Source organism: Lycium barbarum, chromosome 5 (genome assembly GCF_019175385.1).
Source record: "Lycium barbarum isolate Lr01 chromosome 5, ASM1917538v2, whole genome shotgun sequence".
NCBI lineage: Eukaryota > Viridiplantae > Streptophyta > Magnoliopsida > Solanales > Solanaceae > Lycium > Lycium barbarum.
In genome coordinates this window covers 3,715,312-3,738,431 of record NC_083341.1, presented here as the reverse complement: position 1 = coordinate 3,738,431, position 23,120 = coordinate 3,715,312, and the positions used below count along the sequence as shown (strand labels likewise).

Sequence of the window (23,120 nt, the reverse complement as noted above, 5' to 3'; positions counted from 1 at the left end):
TGAAGTTTGAACCTCCGACCTCTATGAGCAAAACTAGGCACTTAACCAACAGGCCAGGAAGTACTCTTTGTCAAGTAGCGTCATTTTTTTTTATCTATTAATTTTAGCACAATATTAGTTTATATATTTAGTAAAAATTCCTAACAAATTCATTCAATGTGCATCCACCCTTGAGGTCAACAAACTCCAAGGTCTTTTAAAGACGAAAAGCAGAAAACAACTATTCTAGACGAGAAGCATATGCAAATGCAGACAGAAACATGTTTCTTGACAGCCACTGAACATTTATGTTCTCTATGAAAAGTGATGCAAAAGTAAATATTCATGACTAGTAAACCATGTTGACTGCAAATGCAACAAATGAAAGCCAAAATGCACTAGTAAACCATGTTGACTGCAAATGCAACAAATGAAAGCCAAAATGCACTAACAAAGATCAGAAGTCAGATGCCAAAGAAAGAAGATTTTAGAGTAACAAAGACCCCAGCATCAGCCATTAAATTGCATCTAATAAGTAATTATTTTGGCTAAAAAATTACACACAAGTTGAGACGCGTAACATTTTTTTCGAACATGCCAACTCTATTGGACATGCATAGCCCATTGATGAGGGTACGAATAGATTGGCACATGCCAATGCATTTGCCACTGCTGCCCTCGTTCCTTGCACGGTCTGTCTGGATTAAATTATGCATTCTTTGGCCATTCAATCTTTCAGTTGTTCCATTAAAACCACTAAAAAAATTGGTGTCAATTCTTCTATTAAGACCCCTAAAGAAAAAAAGTTTTAAATATCTTAAATAACTCCACAACTCTATAAAATGATCAAATATATTATTGTAAAACTTTAAATGAAATTAAGACATATGGCTAAACTACTAACTCTATGATATAATTAATTGATAATGAAAATACATATATATTAACACCTAACTATTCCGCAACTGAAAGAATGGGTCGATCCATGCTGCCAAATATATATATATATTAGAAACAAGTTGTTATTCATAAACATAAAAGAAAAGTAAAAGCTATTACAGGATTTCCAATGGAATTAAGGTTTTTCGCCAATGGCTAAGTTGGCGGCTTTTCTGAGTTTGGCGGGTTTTAATTGCAAAATTGGACCCTTGATGTGAATAATGGCAATGTCACTCAATGGATCCGCATTGATCAACAAAGCATAGTGTCACGTACAATATGTTGACACCTAATTTCGTTCCTCCTTTATTCCTATGTATTTCTTTAGGCTTCTAAATTTATTAACGAACTAAATATTTTATTTTCGCTACTATTTTTATTTTTTGCTACTATTAATATTGTTACTTTTATTACTAGCAGTACGTTGTTTCGTCATCATTTCATTTTCGGATTCGGACTCGTTAAATTAAGTCTTTATTTTCTACATATTAATCACTAATTATCATAGTATATATTGTACTAGTTATTAAATTAGAAGCCCAAAAAATAATTAATATGGAAGAGGAATTTCAGCCAAATAAATTGCCCAAACAGAGTAGCCCATTATCCTTTCCAAACGATCCAGCCCATCACCATTGCTCAACCGACGATTGTGGTAAAATCAAAGATCATTTTCGCAAAAACCAGGCCATGCATGGCCATTTGAGGAAAAGGAATCAATGGACGGCCCTTTTTCTGCAGCGTTTCAACAGTTGAAGGATTCGGGTGTTGTTTTCTTTCACTGTCATCTACCCCCGATCCGAAACAACTTTAATGATTTTCGTCCATTTGTGAAAGGAAAATCTCGCTTTTATCAGCCTTTCTGATTTCTTGAGTACAAGTTCTTCAAAGGAATTTTTGTCTCCGTCTTCTTGTTTCTGATTAAGGTCAGAATACTGATGTGGCGTGATTTTACGCCACAATCGATGCTTTTTAACTATAAGTTTTACTTGTTTTTAAGCAAGTCTATGTCATTTTACGTAGTTTTTGTCATGTTTCAGGTAATACGAGGTCCCTAGAGCCTAAGTGTGGAAAACAAGCAAAAAAGTTGCAAAACTGGAATTTACTGGAGGTTCTGGAAAATATCGTGGAAAAATACTCTGCGCTATCGCGCAGAGTAGCCACGCGATCGCGCCCACGCGGGAAATGTACTCCACGCGATCGCGCTGGAATTTAACGCGATCGCGCCTACGCGCGTTGTTAATTCCACGCGATCGCACAGTATCGACACGCGATCGCGATGAAGGGAGCAGTGGAAGCTGACGTCATTCACGCGATCGCGCAGACACATGGCGCGATCGCGATGAAGGATTTTCGGCAATTTCGACCAGAACTCGGATTTTGACGATTTCTTCCATTCCAGTACATATAAATAGAAAATTAGGGCAAAACATGAGACATCTTTGGCACAACACACAAGTTCTTGGAGCCTAGGGTTCATCACCAACACCTTGGAAGAGAAGATTTGGAGACACCAATGAGAAATTCTTTACCCATTTCTTCTACTCTTGCTATGTATTGAATATTTATGTGTGTAGTATTTCATTTCAATACTTGAATTTCGTTTATGGAAATATTCTTGATTAAAGTTTGGATTGAATCTCTTGTTTTGCTTATGTGTTGAATGATTTTATTCCTAATGAAGTGAGTTATTGTTTCTTTAATTAATCTCATTTTGAATGATTCTTAAGGGAGTAGCTAACCCTAAGACTTGCCCATTTATTTCGGTTTAAACTTGGAAGAGGCAAACTTGGGATTGGGAAAGATTAATTAACAAGAATTTGGGGCGTTAACCCTCATCTAATGGAAATCGACCTAGGAATAGGCGACACCACTTGTAGCCATATTCGGGTGTTCTTAATGCTCCTAATTGCTTTAGGGATATTCAATTAGGTAGTCTAGTTAGTCTTCGGAAGAAGCTAATTTAGAGTCATTATCCGAGGCTAAGTAATATAAACTCACCATTATTTGTAAATCATGAAGTACATTGGATCGTTACTTGAGCGTAGTTTCCCTTGTATCCATGCTTGTGGCCATTGATCATTTTACTTGCTTTCTAGGTTAGTTTACATTTTTGCATTAGTTATAATTCTCTCAAACAAAACCAAAACATTATCTATCGTTTGGCTTTAGCGTAGTTGGTGAAAATTCCTACTTTTCCTAATCGCCTACATATTGTTCTCTGTGGGATTCGACCCCGACTCATAGTTGGGTAAATTATATTTGCATACGACCGTGCCCATTCCAATTAATAGGGTGGATTTGGACGTTATCAAATACCCCCCCTAACGTGCTGATTTTTTTAAACAAATTTGATTTCAAATCCCGCCTAAAATTCGAACCATAGCAAAACCCTAGGGATTCTACTATAAATACTCACTTTCTTGACCCACAAAGACAGTTCGGTCAGTCGCCTCAAACCCCACTTGAAATACGTATATTTTTAATCACTATATCTGGATATACCCATTTGAAATATTAAGCAGTTTTACTCTTTCAATTCTGCTGTTACTTTGAGATCGAGTGCAGATCGGAGACCCATTCACTGCACTCAAAACAGGTCGGCACTGTCTCTCTTGTACTCTATTTGTTCAAGAATATACCCTGTCATGAATGTGATCTGTTTGAGTAGATACGATGAAATGATTATATGATATGTCGATGTTGGTTGTTGAGCAATCATGTATTAGACCTAGTTCTATTTTTTGTTTGATTAGTATGTTTATATGAAAATAAACATATCTTAGACCATGATACCAGTCATATCCGAGTATTTTGTTTATAAAAATTCATGAAATAAATCTGTCAATACCTATTTTAGCTCTAATGGTCTCTGTTATGTGTTAGTAGTATAATATGACTGTATTCAGGGTTCGTTTTGGGGTTTAGATGTTGCATATAGGAATTCGACAACAAAAATACTCTGTTCTGTAGTTTTTCCATGTTTAGTCTTATTTTCCTAAGCCCCTCATTGGCATGTTTTAGAAGTATATTTGGTCATGATTTCTTTAGGTATCTAACTGTCTGCCCTCTTTGTTATATCCCGTATTTTTGAACCTCGGAGCATCTGCTGGGGTGGGGCCCACATACCGAGATTTTTTTTGGAACATCTGAAAAGTCATATGAATCACATATGTAAAGTTAAACACAACTCATGAAGTACCTTTGGACCAAATCAAAGTGGAAACCCTCCAAACGAATATTTTTAAGAAAACGTTTTCGGGTGACCTGACTTTGGGGGGCAAAAACTGTATTGTAAGTTTGGAATTTCGAAAATACCTTGAAATAGAAGTTGTAGATAATTGAATTAGCTTTCCATCCATAGGTCGTGGGTTCCCAGGTGACGTCGGTACAAGGAGATATGAACGTTTTAAGGTCGAAAGGTCAGTGGGCTAGGCCCAACTCGGGACCAACCGAGTTGGCCCAAAAAAAAAATGAAAAAAAATTCAGGCCCAAGTGAGGAGCCATTCGGCCATGGTCCATAAAAAGGATCCAAGCCCATGGAATTAAGTCATGTGGTCAATGAATAAAAGACCACTTAATCATCCAAATTCCATAGAACTTTCAAGAGAAAGAATAGGAGGAAAAACAAGAGAAAAACAAGAACAAAAAGAGGGCATTTCGGGTTTGGCCATAGAAAAATCACCCCTCAAAATCTTGCCTCTAAAATTATTTTCTTGTTGAATTCCTACTAAATTAAGTGTCCTCTACAACTTGGTGTAATTGTTTTGGAAGAAGGAGCACTTATTTCTTCAAGTTGACAACTTGTTCAAGTGAAGAAGTTTGTAGAAAAAGGTAAGAATCAATTCCTTTTTCTTATGTTATGAAGGTTTGTTTATGTTGTGGTATGTGGAAATGAGTAGAAATTATGGAAATAAGGAAGTTTGCAAAGTGGGTATGTATATATATATATGTAGCCATGGGTGTATATATGTTGTATACATATATGAGTTGAATTTTATGTTGCATTCTAGTTGTGGTTATGATGGAAATTATATTGGGAATGAAAGTTGAATGAATTTTGGTTGAAGTTGGAATGTAGATGATTATGTCACTTTAGAATAATTTTGTGATATTATGGAAATGAAGTTGTTAAGATGTGAATTATGATTATGGTTGATGAATTTGGAAGTTGGAAACTTGTTATGAAGTTGTATGCCAAAGATTTGATGTTTTGCATAAGTTATGATTTTGGCGGAAGATTGTATATCATGTATATCGAGTGTATATCTTAAGGAAAACGATATGAAATGTTTCTAGAACTATATGGTGATGATCATGATGGTTGTTGAATATGAAATTATTGATCTTAGTTGAAAGTTGGGTTGAATTGAAGATTATGTCAACTTGTGAGAAAAATGACTAGTTGAAGGATATTTGTGTTTTTAATGTTCATTGTTGATATTGTTGTTGTCGTTTGGGTTGTTGTTGATGATTTATAGCCGAGTTGAATTCTCGGGGTGTCATATGTATAGGGGAAGTGCTGCCGAAATTTCGGTAGCCAAATATGCTTAAAGTTGAAATAATGGCATTAATAATTCACAATTGGTAAACTTGACCAATTGCAGTTTTTCGACGAAACGGGAAGTGAGTTTGGAAAGGCTTAAGGAGCGCGAAAGGTATGTAAAGCAACCCCAATTCTTCCCTTGGCATGCCCCTAGTGTGTTAGGGTCGGATCCGGGCCTCGAAGGACCTCTTGGCCCTCGGAATCCGCAAGACAAAATTTCAGTTTTTCCTTCAGTAGAATTGAACCATTTTGATACGCTTTTTCTGAAATTATGCAATTTTGCTCTAAATTATTCAGAAAATCATAGAATGTTTGTATAACCTTTTTAGGTGATACTATATGCTTAGATGGCACAATTTGAGCCCGCCGCCTTGTTTGTCCCAAGGCGGGCCCGCTATTTACGGTTTTGCCCCTAATGTGTTAAAGCTTCCTTTTTAAGCGATTTATTACCCTACTAATCGCTTAACGAATATTATTTTAAATATTCTGTTAAATATTATAAATTATTTTGACACTCGGAATGACTTCGGGAAAGTTATACTTCTGTAATTTATTATGATATCCGAAATACATTTATTATGATTCCGTCCGACCCCATTGGATTTGTTTGTCTTCGATACGCTTCATCGAGTCTTTGAAAACATTTATTATATTTTTAAATTGCATTAGTCTCTCACTACTCCACTCGTGGATGTCCCAATGTTTCCCACACTGAGCCCGGGGCCAGGATATGTTGTCAAGCGTAATTCTCTGCATTGTTCGCCGCGTCCCGATGTGAGGGGGCAGGTATACGCGTACATGGGTCTGTGGAGTATGATGTGCCATGTTCGCCTATTCTGATCTGATCTGTATGGCCATTTTGATATGACATTATATGATACGGGGCCACGCCCCTTTTTCTGATTCCTCTGTATAGTGGCACCAGCGTCGGGAGGGTGGCCACATTCTGTCTGCCGAGTCCCGTGTCAGGGACCGGATATGATATGATATGACATATGTTTCTGTACGCATTCTGTCTGTTTTGGAAATATGCATTTGACACTCTGGATTCTGTACTCATTTTCTGTAACCATTATGATTTGACTTCTGTGATTCCGCTTTACATATTCAGTACATATTTCGTACTGACCCCCTTTCTTCGGGGGCTGCGTTTTCATGCCGCGCAGGTACTGACGACAGGTTCGCTGATCCACACGTTTAGGATCCTATTTCTGCTATTTGGGGCGCTCTCTTCTACATAGCCCATCTTTTGGTACAGTCTGTCACTGCTATCTGGATATGTACTTTGTTCAGGGTATGACGGGGCCCTGTCCCGTCTTATGATTATGATATGTTCTGTAGAGGTCTGTGGATACAACTGTGTGGGTTCTGTACATATGTTTGGGATATTCTGTTCTGTGATGGCCTTATCGGCCTATGTGTGCCAAGTCTGCTTTTCTGCTAAGTTCTGTAGCGACCACTAATATTATTATTATATTATTATTCTGTTAATATGCTAATTTGGGGTATCGGGTATGTATAGGTGCCCAGCTCGGGCACTGGTCGCGGCCCATGGGGTTGGGTCGTGACACTCTTAATGAGCTCATAAGAGTTTTAAAAGTTCAGCAAATGGGTTCCCTGTATGGTTGAGCTAGTGTTCGTCAGATATAAGTCGTATTAGTGCTTGTTAAATTCTACCACATAAGATTAAATAATGATCATATGTCAACAGAATATACCTAGATTTAAAGTTTGAATTTGCTTGTATCAAGTTTTCTTTAAAAGCCCACCTAGTTTGGATTCTGTTTCCCTCTTTTAAACTCCTCCTGAATTGCCTCCTTCTATGTGAATCAAACCTGGTTAACTATAAACCCTGCTCTAAAATGATACGATAAGGTCTATGTTCTTACTCGGTTGTAGCTCTCTAGTTCTGAATATCATGTATGCCTTTGTTTCTATTGCGCTTGGACTGGTACTTGATTCTGTTCTGTGGCTCATGGATCAATTGGTCATGTTTAACCTTTCTCAGGGCTCGGTTAGTGTCAATATGACCATATCATGCCCTTATTTGGTCTTTGTGCTTGAAAGTAATTGCTATAATAAATCAAAATACACCATTGCGTAGATAATGCACTTCTTCCTGAATTTGCCACACTTTTAAATACCTAAATGTTGATGTTTTGTCCCTTAAATTGTTATGGTTTGCTTTCTTTGTGTCTAGAAAATAGGATAGATGTCTCTGCCCCCTGTAGTCTCTAGGTTGTGTGTACTGCATCTCTCTTGCCTTGAGCTGTTAGTGGCCAGGTTGCTCATATGAAAGTATGAAGCTCATAGATTTTCACATGTTAGGAACCTTGTATTATGAACCATGCTGAAACTGCTCTTATTATCTTGCAGCTTGATTGGAGACGACGCCTACATGCAGAGTAGGCTTATTATTTATAAGGGGAGGTTAATTCAAATTAATAAGATGTTAGCATGTATTTGATATACTACTTTGAATTTGTTGTAAGAAACTTTATTTACTAATATGAGTACTTTAATTCAAGTTCTAAAATATTTCTACTGTTAAAAAAGAAGAAAAAAAAACTTTCCTTGAATTCTAAAAACATGTTATGCTATCCCACCAACACACATACAGCCGTACAGGGTAACTAAGAAACCGCCTAGTGTTTTTGCATTCGCCAACCCATTTCATTGACCACTGAGCCACAACCTCGAGTGCATAAAACTTTGGATTTTTACGTGGTGGGACATTTCTTCTTAAGACTTAACTACAATAATAATAATAATAATAATAATAATAATAATAATAATAATAATAATACAGTAGTACTTTATTACATATTAATGCATACCTATAGAATAGAGCTGGATTTCTTAATGGTGTAGGTTGCAGATTGTTAGAGTTGAAGAATTAGAATAAAACGAAAAAGACATGATTTTTTCTTTGTATATTTGGTAAACACAGATGGCCGAATAAATGTAGAGTCCAAGTTGTCTTCTACTATTTTTTTCCTTTTCTAAATTAGAGTATCAATACTACTCTACTTGCCTTTAATATATTTCAAATACTACCTAAGAAAGTTATGGGGGTAAATTACCAAACATAGAAATTACAACTACAAAGTTTCTAATTATTTTTTTTCACCAAAGAAAGTTACTGTGGTAAATAACCAAACATAGAAATTATATCTATATAGTTTCTAATTATTTTCACCAAGGACGGTGGTGGTGTTTTACATCCAGTGGGAAACCCTTCTCAACCCATCCCTTCAATAGCTGATCCCCCCTCCTTGATAGCTGATCCCATGGACTCCAACCTTCCTCATAGTGCTTTCACTCGTTTATCCACGATTGAGGTGGTGTTTTACATCCAGTGGGCAACCCTTCTCAACCCATTCCTACATAATTGATCCCCGTCCTTCATAGCTGATCCCATGGACAACACCCTTCCTGACAGTGCTTTCACTCCTTTATCCACAGTTGAGGTTATGGACTACACCCATTCACTGTGGCTGGAAGTGTGCAAATCTTCTTCCTCCGAGGATCAAGGGGATCCTAAAAGTAGGATGATATTGTCATGTCGCTCGACTTTTCTGGACAGCATTTGGTACTACTTCTCCTCTTGACATACGTGGGACTGGTTCTAGAAGTAGAACCACATTAGGTGGATAAGCGCCTATTGTCATATATTGCAAATCAAAGTATGTGTACGGTGGAATACATGTCACCTTTTGCCCCCCTTTTTTTTTTTTTTTTTTTTTTTTTTTTTTTTTTTTTTTTTAAGAAAATCTGTCCATCTGTGCTCATTGAGCGTGGACCCGCATATATTTATTGAAACTTCATACAAAGAGGGGAGTTAAGATTTCCCCATATACTCCTTTTCCTACGGAAGGTGGAACAGCCTCCAACCTATCCATGGTAGTAGATTAGCAATTAAGTTCACAAAAATAGGTCAACTAAAGGGGAGATGGTAATTTATACACAAACTCCCCAGTAGAAACTAGGCCTGTGCACAAATCGGTTCAATTCGAATTTTCAAACCGATTCGAAACAATTCGGATAATTCAATTTGGATAATACAATTCGATTTCAATTTACAAATGCAATTGTAAAATATTACGGTTTAACGGTTCGGATACGGTTGGCTGCAATTATCAACCGAACCGATCCGAACAAACCGAATTTATATGCCACAAGTGACTAATATGACTAATTTGGTATATGTAATGTGGTGTTGGCGGATTTGTATGCTTGCACAAGTTTTCAAGCTCTTGTTTTGCTATTTATATGCTATTATGCTTGCAAGTTTATGATTTTTTCTTGGTTAATATCTTGGTTATACGGCTGCAAATTTAGGATCTCATGAGTTTTTGTTATGTTTACTCTAAAATTGAAATGAAATAGTTACTTGTTTAAATTTCGAATAAACCGAACAAATCGATTTTTGTAATCGAACCGAAATAATAAAAAACGAATCGAATTGAACCTAGAATGGATCGAGTTTGATTGAAAATTTTAGAAAGTCGAAATTCGAAATTTCAACTCGATGATGGCCAAAATCGAACCGAACCGATTCGTGCACAGGCCTAGTAGAAACTATACACTTCCCTAAGGGACATCAAAAAGATAAAGTCTTTGTAGTTGTCTATCTATGATAAAAAGATAGACGACTATACACTTCCCTAAGGGACATCAAAAAGATAAAGTCTTTGTAGTTGTCTATCTATGATAAAAGAGTTTTTGATCTGTTTAGTCCTAAAAGAGGGGAGGCTGAGTTTATCCAAGTTGAGCTCCCCTTAGCTTGTCTCGGCAGCTGTGTGAAATTAGTATATCAGATATTCTGATTGCATTCGAGTCCCGTGTTAGCAAGAGTAACATTATTGTTCGCCTCTGTTGTTGTGTTATCACCAGTCATTCCTGCGTCATTACCAATATCGTTTTCTTTTTTCATACTTGTGTATTAATATATTATACTTAACAGAAAAAGAGCCCTGAACTTCACATAATAATGTTATTATTTATAATAATAATGATTTTACAAGACATGAAGTTTAAGTTTACAACAAGCATATGATAGTTATGTTCAAGTAGGAAAAGGGAATAACCAATCGTTAAGGCGTGTTATGATAAATAGTTGGTGATAATTCGGAGACTCGCACACCTGATAGTTTAGATAGAAACTCACGAAAAAGTGATAGTTCAAGTGTGTTTTTGACCATTATCTCTTTTTTCTTTCTTAAATTAAGGAAACTCAACGGAAGAGTAGTGGAATCATTACGCAACAATATATACTAAGACTTCAATTTAGGTCATATATGGTCGAAGTTAAGAGTATGGTCTTTGCATCTTAATCTATTTCTAATTCTGAATATGATTCAGTTTCCTTTTGTAGGTATGCAAGAAAGAGACAATTGCAATGTTGGAATACGATATTATTGAACCAGAATATTGGTCAAAATGGCTTCTTTTTATAAATAGCTTTAAAGAGTGGAATAAAGACGTCCCAATATAAGTCTGCAGATTTATATGGCCCATGAAGATATATGCTAGAATTTGGTTCTCTAGACCATCCTATTATTTGAGCTTATATTCTCCATAAGAGAGATTGGTCAGGCACATAGACGGATTCATAATTTAAATTTAATGGATTCAATTTTCAAATTTTTATTACTTAACTCATTTCATGTTGAAGTATGACCTAGTTTCAAAAGCTAATGTTCTTTCTATTGAAATTTCACGTGGTCTAAGTAATTATATTCCAAACAAGAAGATAAGTTCCAATTTCAAATTAAAACATATATTATAATTGTGTTAAAAATGACACTTGATCTTACTTATGATGAGTAGGTTTCACTTCCACTAGCTCTTATAGACGATTGCTCATATCACCTAAATATTGTTTCACCTTGCATTAAGTTTTTTCGTAACTCATTAATCGATATAGAGTAGATCTTACCAAATTAGAGTATAAATATTTTTCTGCTATATATAGCCCTCTTTAGTATCAAATGAAAAATACAAGGGATGATTTTAAAAAAACGAGGTTTTCACCAACTGAAGGTAAGACGTAATTAAGACAATCAAGAGGTAACTTGTCCTAAGCCGACCTAATTATGAGGAATCAAGAGATCTTTGCAAGTGCTCATTTGGATCTCCGATGATGAAATAACATGTAAAATTAAAACCAATTGTAATTTTATTCTTTTCGTTTTAAAATAGTATGGCAGGTAGTGACTTCTAGCCCATGCACCCACATCTAATATTTTAAAGACTTTTATTCTCTCAATTATACATTAGAGTCCCAAGGAGACAGTTGAGTGATAGAGGCAAAGAAGAACAACATGAATATCCCACATGTTCAAATCACAGCTATAACAAATAATGTGAACGCATTTGCTAGTCTTAGTAGACAAGTTTATTCAACACTTGTGCTTGGGGCAATAGTTGTATCATGTATGCATTAGCAAGTGGCCAAGTTTTCTTCGACAAATTTACCCCAGGATGAATCTTGGGAATAAATTACAGGTTCATCTAAATTCAATTATTTTAGCTTAGCTCCTCTTTATGTGTTAAAAATATTCACTAAACCACTTAATAAGATAGATATTGGGCAATCTCAAAAGTTAGTTCTTAAGGCAAGAATTGTTGTGAAGACTTGCATGCCTAGGACCGGATGTATCCATTTTTGATCCATGATAAAAATAACTAGAGATTAAGCTTAACTTAACTCCATAACCTAGCTCGTGACTCGTGAGATGAGACTGTACAAAACCATATAAGAAAACGAACTTTTTATCTTCACACGAATGTGAGAATTCAATAATAAATACCAAATAATAAATTTTAAATTCAATAAACTAAATAAAATTTCAAATTAAACACATAAAATTTAAAATTTATATTTGTCTATAACACCTACGTCCTCTGTCCCAATTTATGATTTCGAGAGTCAAACAAGAAATTTTTTTATCGCGATTCATTCGTATGCCGTTTAAATATTTTGAGTTGTTACTTATTATGACTTAAAGTACTTTTTATGTAATTTCTAAATATATAAATTATTTTTTGAAAAACTTAAAAATTATGTCTGAATTCATGATTAAAATAAAGAAGTTTGACTCTCTAAATTCAAACTGTATCACATAAATTGAGACAAGAGAGTATATGATTACAACATACTAGGAGCCCATTTGGCTTAGCTTATAAGCTGTTTTCAGGTTTTTTGAGTGTTTAGCTGACCAGTTTATAAGCCATTGTGTGCTTAAAATAAGCTAAAAAAAAATTAAGATAGCCCAATTTTTTTTTTTAACTTATAAGTTGTTATAAGCTGCTTTTAGCTTATAAGCTACTCTTTTTAAGCTAAGTCAAACGGGCCTAGATCAATTAGTCGAGGTGAACCTATATAGAATCCGACAACAACTGTCATAAAAAGCCTAATTATATGCATTAGAGAATCTCCGAAAAGAAATATATGAAGGACCACTATGTTGTATATTATTATCATTTTCAACCGTTAATAACAATTGAAAAAAAACATCAAAACTCTTCAAATCCAATCTCATCCACAAACTTTTGCCTTTGGATTGCTCCCAAAGTCTCAATCTTCAATCTTTCTCCAACTTGATCATGTATACTGTACTTTACATATAACAGTTGTCTAAATATGACTACTCCTTCCGTTTCAATTTATGTAATATAGTTTAATTGGACACGTAATTTAAAAAATAAAAGAAGATTTGGTCTCAAAATAAGTTTAAAATTATAAATCATCTCGTTAAGCGTAAAATATAAAATTTAAAATTAAATTATTATCAAATAAAAAATATATCATTTTTTTCAAAATCGAATAAAAAAATGTATCTTATAAATTGGGACAGAGGCAACAGAGTGAGTACTTGTTTTTAATTTCACATTTAGCATTCAGTACTTGTGTTAGGATCCAATTAATTTGACTTTATATTATTAAGTTTCATATGCTGGATTAAACTACTCTTTAACAAACAAAATTTCATAGCTCGAGCTTGAACACTAATCTCTAATTAAATATTAACATTCTAGTTTTCAAATTCTCTAATTAAGTAGAAATGAATTCTTAGCACTTTATCACAACTATTGTCGGTCTGAAAAATTAGTACTTATTTGACTTCCAAATTGAAACCTCTGCACTGAACAGTTTGTATAAATTTGATACTTACAAAACATCTTAGTATAAGTCTACTATTCTGTTTTTTGTTTTTTAATTTCTCTTTCAAGAATCTCTTTGAAGTCTATGGCTTCAGCTTCTCCTTCGCAAGGTAGTCTCTTACTTCAGAAACAACTCAAAGGTAAGATTTTTTTTCTTGTTTTGGTACTCATAATTTATTCTTGTTTTGGAAAGATCCTTGCTTTTTCTTTTTCTTGTACTCATATTCATTTTATGGATTGATTCTTATATTTGAATGTAAAGATCCTTGCTTTTTCTTGTACTAATATTCATTCTATGAACTGTTTGCTTAATTTTTATTGTTTTATTTAATTTGAATGTAAAGATCCTTGCTTTTTCATTTTTTTGTACTCCTGTTGAGTCTATGGACTGTTTGCTTAATTGGGTGTTCCTTATTTTTATTGTTTCCTTTAATTTGAGTGTAAAGATCCTTGCTTTTTCTTGTACTAATATTCATTCTATGAACTGTTTGCTTAATTTTTATTGTTTTATTTAATTTGAATGTAAAGATCCTTGCTTTTTCATTTTTTTGCACTCCTGTTGAGTCTATGGACTGTTTGCTTAATTGGGTGTTCCTTATTTTTATTGTTTCCTTTAATTTGAATGTAAAGATCCTTGCTTTTTCTTAATTTTTTGTACTGATATTCATTCTATGGACTGTTTGCTTCATTGGATGTTCTTCATTTTTGTTGTTTTCCTTAATTTGAATGTAAAGATCCTTGCTTTTTCTTCATTTTGTACTCATATTCATCTAAGAACTGTTTGCTTAATTGGGTGTTCTTGATTTATGTGGTTTCCTTTAATCTGAATGTAAAGATCCTTGCTTTTTTCTTTTTCTTGTATTCATATAATCATATTGATTCTGTGGATTGTTTGTTTAATTGTTGTTTTCCTTAATTTGAATGTAAAGATCCTTGCTTTTACTTCATTTTGTACTCATATTCAATCTATGGACTGTTTCCTTAATTGGGTGTTCTTGATTTTTGTTGTTTTCTTTAATTTGAATGTAAAGATCCTTGCTTTTTCTTCCTTTTTTGTACTAATATTCATTCTATGGACTGTTTGCTTAATTGGGCGTTCTTCATTTTTGTTGTTTGCTCTAATGTGAATGTAAAGATCCTTTCTTTTTCTCTCTGCTTTTCAGATCTCTGTAAAAAACCAGTTGATGGATTTTCAGCTGGTTTGGTTGATGAAAGCAACTTATTCGAATGGAGTGTCACCATTATTGGACCCCCGGAAACTTTATAGTAAGTGTTTACTAATACTATTAGTCTAAAGATTGTATTTTTTTTCGTTTTAATTTGATCTGAAAGCTCTTTCCTTTTTTGAATTTAATTTGGTTGTTGATGGTCTTGTCTTTGATTGGATGTATGATCGATTGAATAAGTTGTGTTTGCTACCTTTTATGCAAATTTTGGGTCTTGAATTGCCCAGATTCTGTGGATGCTATAATTCTGATTAGATGTGTGATTTAAGGTCTGACAACTTTTTTGTGGATGATTGTAGGTCTAACTGGGAAAAGTTGTAATCTTGATCCAGTTTGTGTCGTAGGCTATATAGCATTTTTGTGTTCTGGGTTATGTTTAGAACCTTAGTAGAGAACTTCAAGTACTTCATATTTGTAGATTTATCTTTTATTTTGTAATATTGGTCATTATGAGCTAAATGGAGCGAGATGGTTAGTGAGAATTCTTATAGCCGACCCAAACTTGTTTGGAAATGAGGCACTGTTGTGTTTGTCTTTTCCTGCACTGTTATGTTTAGAACCTATGTGAATTGTGAGATAAGAATAAATCAATCTACTTACACCTTAGTCCCAAGGACCCAAACTAGTTGTGATTGGCTATATTCTCTATATACATTCCGCTCTATTGACAGCATAAAAATCACTGAAGTTTCTTACAGGATTGGATATTGTGTACATTACCTTTATCCTGTTTCTGGTTTTTAAGTATATTCACCACTTTTTTCCTTGTCCCAAAAGTTTCCAATCACATTTGTTTCCTCTTTTATCTGTGGTTGATGTAGCTCTGAACCTCTGATGATTGAAGTGATTTTACCCTATCCTTTCCTTAGAATGCCGAACTGAAAATCAATGCTCATTCTTGGTTGAATCAGCGGTTTAGTAATTATATATATATATATATATATATATATTTCCTTTTAGTTAAGAGGAGATTTAATCATCTCCGATGTTTTCTTATACTGTAGGTTGGGTTTGAAAAAACTCCTAACCATGTGTAACTGTTGTGAGTGCAGTGACGGGGGTTTCTTTAATGCTATCATGAGCTTTCCTCAAAATTATCCCAACAGTCCGCCAACTGTTAGATTTACCTCGGAGGTGTGGCATCCTAATGGTGTGTAAGCTACATAAATATTTTGGAGAATTGGTGAAGTGATTGATCTTCAGTACCAACATCGTCTCATTAATTTTGGCTCTATGTTGAAATTCTGGTTTGATATACAGTTTACTCTGATGGAAAGGTTTGCATCTCAATTCTTCACCCGCCTGGTGATGATCCGAATGGGTATGAGCTTGCTAGTGAGCGTTGGTCTCCCGTCCATACGGTATGCAAATATTTCATTATTTCAAGTACCAATGAAAAGAAAATAATCATGAGCTATGTTGCTCGTACTCTCCAAAATGTTGTTACACCCGTGTAGGATCCTCAAAAATACACTACTTTTTGAGGAGGCGGTATTTTTGAAGAGTCCGGGCAACATAGATCTTGAGAACCTAGGATCTCAATTTTAGTTTTATTTTGTACCATTTGCTGGCCTTCTCTTCTATGATACTCCAGTTGATTTTCAACTTTTTCGAAACATCTGGTACTTTTCCATTTCAGAATCTCATGGAATTTTAGGATGACGTCGACTTTAAGTCCATTTTGAAGAACCAGCATGTTCATTGCCTTCTTCCCTACATATATACATAAAATATGTTCCCGTCTTCTTTTCCTTTTTATTGATAAAGTAGATGTTCCACTTCATTTGGTAAAATGGTTGTGGAGCTGGTTCTCATAAACTTATCTTGTGGTTCAAGCTAACTTTACAAAAATGAAGATCTATGGTAATATAAGTTGTAGATCTATAGTAGCAATTCCAAAAGTGATTGGTGTCCTACAACTAAAAAAATATCCAATTACTAGTACAAGTTGGACACCTTTTTGAAATTTAAACAACAATAAATTGGTTTTAACTTGACTTTGAATATATCAACATCTTTGTCAAAATTGAAACATAGGTCCATAAATTAAGATCAATGAAGCTTTCTTTATGACACCTAGTTGCAAGCAAAGGCCTTTCAGTGAATTTTAACTGGATCATAAGATCTGCCGAAAAGATTATTAAAGAGGCACAAATAATAGACCTACCAGGTACCTGTGCTAGTGGAAGTAGCAGGTACTCCGTGGAATTAGTCGAGGTGCGCGCAAGCTGGCTTGGACGCCACGGTTATTAAAAAATAAGGTAACATGTTTTCTAATGCACAGCCATTACAGCCATGGTTAATTGTAAGAGGCAACATATGTAGGTGCAAACTACATTTTCAAGTGCATTAGAATATCATCGACGTTTGACAATCATCTTATGGATAATTTACTTACTTTTGACCGACATTGCTAACAGTCCTGAGTGGTGATTAATGCAATTCACGAGCTTTGACAAGTGACAACTATTACCTTTTTTACTTTTCTTTACACTTCCGTGTTCCAACCATGTTTCCTCTGTGATTGTTGCTCCTGATTGTTTGGCTTAAGTTCGTTTGCTGTAAGCTACTTTTCTTTCAACACAACTTCTCTATGATCAAATTTAAATGTCTGTGTGATATGCAGGTGGAGAGCATAATGTTGAGCATCATATCAATGCTTTCAAGTCCTAATGATGAGTCTCCTGCTAATGTCGAAGCAGCTGTAAGTAATCCAATTTATCGACTTCTTATGTGGTTTCTGAGTTAGCTTTCTGCTTAGCAATATCCCTGGAGACTCTTTAAAGCTAAGACGCTATTTGATATTGAGCCCTCCCCAAACCAACCCATAAAACTAAAAAACAATAGGGTCGTACCACCATGAGGTATCAGGTTCAAATCCTAGCAGAGGCAAAGAATACTAGATGATTTCTTCTCATTTGTCCAAGGCTTGGTGGATAGAGTTACCGGCTATTTGTACTGGTAAGATGTAGCAGGTACACCGTGGAATTAGTCGACATGTGCGCAAGCTATCCCGGAAACCACAGTTATTAAAAAGAATGAATAGGGACATACCAAAATGAACTCATGCAAACATCTTATGGTTCCTTTGATTGTCTAACTGATGAATATTAAGTGCACTGAGGAAGATCATTATATTCTCTACTTTCTGAACCTCTAAGGTGTTTTACGATGTTTCTTATGTTTTGGTTTTCAACTCAAGGATATATAGATCTCATGCCACAAACTCACTCGAAATTTTGTCCAAGCCCAAATACCGATTGAGTGTTCAAACTGATATTAGAAGAGACCATGGCCAGCATGTGCCTATAATTTAATTTTCTGCTGTGAGCACCTTCTTAACGCCTTTTTTTACATCTCTTTTTTCTGGCATATTGCAGAAGGAATGGAGAGACAATAGAGATGAATTCAAAAAAAAGGTTAGTCGTTGTGTAAGAAGGTCTCAAGAATGGACGTAAAGGCGCGAATGCCAAAAACAGACTTCTTTCATCATCAGCTGCTGATCGATACAAATGTGGAATTTCTGTCTAGGTCATACCTTCTGTATTATTACGCCCTTTGTTTTGTGTTCGGTCATTGTTTACATTTTTGTTAAACTTACTTATGAGGTTCTTAGCATTAAGTGAGATTTATTTGATTACAGTAAAGGTGTTGACTGCTGGACATTATGATCTTTCTGGCCTCTCTGTATTTTCTTGGTAGCCTACTATGTTAACTGCACAATGTACAGTTCTTGAACATGAGCTGATTTTTACAACTCATACTAGCTCATAGGTTTGCTCACAGCTTTCCACTTTTGTTGAGGAAGTGTCAAAGGAAACCTTGCAACAGTAAAGTTGTATGTGTGTGACCTATAGGTTACTGGTTCGAGTAATGAAATTAGCCACTAATGTTTGCGTCAGGGTAGACTATTTACATCACACCCCTTTAAGGGTCGCCCTTCCTTGAACCCGGCGTGCACGTGAATGCTTCATCATCAGGCTGCCCTTTAAACTGTCCATACTAAAGTGAATTTAGACAACTCTTTGTTGAACCTATATTATAATCAGATATTCTCCTCCGATACTAATCATGAATATATTCATAAATGTGCCCCTCCCCTCTCCCTTCGCGCCTCCTCCCAAAGGTAAAAGATTTTTTATTTTATTTTTTTAAATCTTTTTTAAACCATAAATTTGGAGGACTTGTAGGAGAGGGCTTCTTCTTAAATGGATAACAGAATGTAACTTTTCTGTAGCAATCTTGGTATTGTAACTCTCCAAAATAATGTTATGAGTAGTATTTGTTTCCAGGAAGAATATGAGTAATGTATTAAAGTAAGCGCACAACAAATAAAAGTAGGGTCAGCAATTCTTTCAAAAAAATAATACTAATAACTATGTCATTTCAAATCAGATATGAATCTTCACTTGTCTATTTAAGATCATTAATTCTTTTTGAAAAAAATAAGAGGGAAGGGGTGCACAAGAAGCTATGCAGAAAGAACAAGTTATGAAAGAGAAAGAAAAAATGAATTTAAGAGGAAACAGAAGTGGGAAAGAAGGATGAAATTTGCTGTTTTGAAAACAAATATTTTGATGTCTTCTTCTCTTCTTTTACTTTTTCGGTTTTTTTTTTTTTTTTTGATTTCCATATGGTGTCCACTACCCGTATTGGAGCTCGATCAATCCGGATTTGCATCGTGTAGGGTCCATTCAGGGGAGTGGTTCCTTGCCAAAGTTTTTTCTATATTCTGAACTCAAACTCGAGACCTACAGTTGAGGGAGGAGCAGTCACGTCCACTGCACCTTAGTTTTACATAAAGTTAAAGACCACCAATTAGAGGGTCAAAAATTAAAGACCACCCAGCGAAGGCCAATCCTGCAAATTGCCCATGACAATAATGTTGTCTAATATAGACAGCTGATCAATACATACAATAACGAAGACTGGAGTTGACTCATGGCCATTCTTGTTGAATGCAATATGTACAATAGTTCCAAAGAATTATGCGATGGGATTCAAAAATATCATAATTAGGGTCCAAACTTGCGGCTTAGATTAACTTTTTTATGCCTTTACTATTTCACTAAAATTTGAATAGTTACACAGAAAAAAGTCTTTTTTTTTTTTGCCTTAATTGTACGATATAATTTTCTAACGAAGGAGATTGAATTGAACCCTTATCTATTACCTAGTTCCTCCTATGGCTTAAAGAAACAACTTTGTAAAGGAAAAGTCATTATTACCTAGCTCCAATTAAGGATTGACGGATCTCATACATCCGCACATCACCACACTTTCAATTCAACTCATAATTTTCGATACAGAGCATAAATCTATATATAAATATTTATTAAACTTGCAATAAATAGTAGACATAAGTTAATAACTTTAAAAATATAGCAAGTTTGATACAAAAAATTTATAAAATCAAATATATAAAATTTAAATTCTAAATCCGCTTCTGAAATGGTATCCCAACTACCCGTCCATCTCAATTGCAGAGTATAATCTTTGATGGTGAGACTGATTTAATTTAATTGCATACACTCTGAATTCAGTTAAATACTTTTTTCCAATAAAGTACTACCCAACACAATAGTTACAAAAAAACAACATCTGTCATTATTTTTCCAACTATAATAAGTTCTCTCTTCTCTTCCTCCATTATATCCCTCTCATGAGAATCATGTCATGTGCCGTGACTTCAAACTCCCCAAGAAAACAAATTTTCCAAAACAATAAATAAATTTACCTAACTTTAATTCCTCATTATTTTCTCAACTCTCTAAGAAATTAAATGATGACTCCATCACCCCGGTCTAGAAATCAATCTCAGTTCCACTCAACCGTTTCATTGCAAAAAAACCGGCGGTTCAATGTTTTAATACTTATTTTCCGGTTCGCTGCTTTTTGTTTCTCTTTTGCTTCTGCTATTTTCATGTTTGCTAACTCTCACGGTTCTGATTCCGGTTCGGGTTCCGGTTCACTTTGGTGGTACCACTTTGATGCGTTCAGGTACTACTATTATAAGCTTTCTGTTTTTCTTGAGAAAATGTATCAAGTGTAACTTAATTAGGAGTAATTTTGCAGTTTAATTAACTGATAAAACTACCTAAATATGAGCCAAAATAGAGCCCATTAAGATTAGCTGATTAAAAGTAATTGATAAGCATTAAGTGCTGGAAAACCAATTTAGTTTTAGCAGCTGGCTTGAGTTTGTGAACGAGTTTAAAGTTATATATACCATTGATATAAATATTTTTATATGTTGTAACAAGTAATTTGTCTTATTATCAAGGTGACAAATTTTCACTTGAACTTAATCAGGAGTAATTTCTAGTTCAATTAGCTGATAAAAAGACCTTAATTTGAGAGTTTCGGATGAACTTTGTTACGTTGTTCATCATCATTTTCTTCTTCTTCTTTTCCCTTCACTTTTAGCTAAAATAGAGCTTGTTTGGATTAGCTGATTAATAGTTTGTTTGGCCGAACTTTTAAAATTTGCTTATTTTGAATGTTATTATTTGTTTGAAAAAGTACTTTTAGAAAGTATTGGATTTGTGTTTGGTTAATTGGTTGAAAATCACTTTTATTAATATTGAGGAATAATTTGTAGTCAATGTTACAAAATTTAATTTTTGCAACATTTGAAAAATAGTTTCTTTTATTGCTCAAAAACACTTAAAACTTTTTATTAAAAAATTTGGTCAAACACATTAACTTTCTAAAACAAGCACTTTTAACTTTCAGAAACTAGGCCAAAAAAGGCTATAAACGACCTTAATTTGAGTCTTCTGGATGAAATTTCTTCTTTCCTCTTCGTTTTCAGCCAAAATTCTTTGTGATTAGCTAATTAAAAATAGTTGATAAATATCGAATACAGAAAAATACATTTAAATGTCTAAATCTAATTTTAGCAGCTGGCTTGGGTTGAATTATGAATAGACAATCAATTATGTCTCAATCTCTTGCTGTAAGAATCTTTGGAAAGTATAGTAAGATTTTTTATTTTTTTTTGGATAGGTTTGTGGCTATTGCTGCTGCTATTGTGGCATTGTATTCACTGTTTGAAGTTGGAGCTTCGGTTTGGGAAATTTCAAGAGGCGCCACTGTTTTTCCCGAAGTTGTCCAAGTTTGGTTCGATTTTAGCCATGATCAGGTTCTAAATTATTCAGTTTCCAGTTACTCCATTGTTTGTTTAAAGGTTCTTTTTTAAAAAAAAGTTCTACACGAAGGGTGTAGATTAGTAGTTAATATAGTGGGAGGAGAATCGTGAGGTTCAAAGTTCATATTCTTACGGCGGCAAAAAATATTAGGTGATTTTTCTATCTGTTCAAAGTCTTGATAAGCCAAATTACCCGATATATGTATTGGTGGAGATAGAGATAATAGGTACATGATAGAATAAGCTCATAAAGTAGATCGAATTATTACTCACAAAACTTCGTCTTTTCACGTGAAGTTAATGTTTAAGTTTTTACTTTTAAACACTTTTTTCAAAATGCAGTTGAATCTTGTTCAAACACCTAAGTTATTCAATAGTTAATGGTCAAAAACACATTGAACAATCATTTTTGTGTAAATTCATACCCAAATTATTAGTTGTTTCCTTTTTTTATCTGAATTATCACGACGATCTATATATATAATTCAATTAAAAAGGTTAAAGTAAAGGATACTCCAGTTGTGTTTCAATTTCAATGTTCATTGTAATAGTACGGAATGTCGGAGACAAAGAGTGTGTAAAAACAGACATTGTTTCTGTGTGTAGGTTTTTGCATACATGTTATTGTCGGCAGATTCGGCGGGAGCGGCTTTAGCTCGGACGTTAAGAGAGAGGGACACGTGTACGGCTAATAATGCATTCTGTATACAATCAGATATCTCAATCGCATTGGGCTTTGTGGGTTTTATGTTCTTGGGCTTTTCTTCTTTGTTGTCGGGTTTTCGGGTTGTCTGTTTCATACTTAACGGGTCTCGTTTTCATATGTAATAAACTATAGTAATCATTTGTGAGTTTAGCTTTCATTGCACAAATATAAAAGTCTTTACAATATCGCATCATTTAAATTTAAATACAACCAATTATTCATATAAGTTAATTTTAATTTTATTCTTCTAATATCTGACTAAGCATATTAGACTTTCACTTAACTGAAGTGATGCTTTTAAATTTAATCTTAAAATATTAAATTAATCTAATTCAGCTTAGTCTTAAAGTTTAGTCAAATCGACTCTTAAAAAATGAAAGTTTCACATAAATTGGGATGGAGGGA

General features: G+C 34.3%; 2 protein-coding genes across 2 annotated transcripts; both read left to right on the top strand.

Annotated features, from left to right (window-relative positions):
- Positions 1 to 13,354: 13,354 nt before the first annotated feature.
- LOC132640189 (ubiquitin-conjugating enzyme E2 7) lies at positions 13,355 to 18,644 on the top strand. Its single transcript, XM_060356671.1, has 6 exons — positions 13,355 to 13,773; positions 14,797 to 14,899; positions 15,912 to 16,009; positions 16,120 to 16,220; positions 17,486 to 17,563; positions 18,240 to 18,644. The coding sequence occupies exons 1-6, from the start codon at positions 13,719 to 13,721 to the stop codon at positions 18,315 to 18,317; spliced, it is 513 nt and encodes a 170-aa protein (XP_060212654.1). The 5' UTR covers positions 13,355 to 13,718; the 3' UTR covers positions 18,318 to 18,644.
- Positions 18,645 to 20,439: 1,795 nt separating this feature from the next.
- Positions 20,440 to 22,894, top strand: LOC132640188 (CASP-like protein 4C2). The gene is made up of 3 exons (XM_060356670.1): positions 20,440 to 20,859; positions 21,868 to 22,003; positions 22,616 to 22,894. The coding sequence occupies exons 1-3, from the start codon at positions 20,642 to 20,644 to the stop codon at positions 22,835 to 22,837; spliced, it is 576 nt and encodes a 191-aa protein (XP_060212653.1). The 5' UTR covers positions 20,440 to 20,641; the 3' UTR covers positions 22,838 to 22,894.
- Positions 22,895 to 23,120: the final 226 nt, after the last annotated feature.

What these genes read in the sequence shown, in the direction of transcription:
- LOC132640189 (XM_060356671.1), top strand. Translation starts at nt 13,719, where the DNA reads ATGGCTTCAGCTTCTCCTTCGCAAGGTAGTCTCTTACTTCAGAAACAA. An exon ending in ACTTCAGAAACAACTCAAAG is followed by an intron (nt 13,774 to 14,796) that starts GTAAGATTTTTT and finishes TCTGCTTTTCAG; the next exon opens with ATCTCTGTAAAAAACCAGTT. An exon ending in GGAGGTGTGGCATCCTAATG is followed by an intron (nt 16,010 to 16,119) that starts GTGTGTAAGCTA and finishes TTTGATATACAG; the next exon opens with TTTACTCTGATGGAAAGGTT.
- LOC132640188 (XM_060356670.1), top strand. Translation starts at nt 20,642, where the DNA reads ATGATGACTCCATCACCCCGGTCTAGAAATCAATCTCAGTTCCACTCA. An exon ending in TACCACTTTGATGCGTTCAG is followed by an intron (nt 20,860 to 21,867) that starts GTACTACTATTA and finishes TTTTTTGGATAG; the next exon opens with GTTTGTGGCTATTGCTGCTG. An exon ending in TCGATTTTAGCCATGATCAG is followed by an intron (nt 22,004 to 22,615) that starts GTTCTAAATTAT and finishes TTCTGTGTGTAG; the next exon opens with GTTTTTGCATACATGTTATT.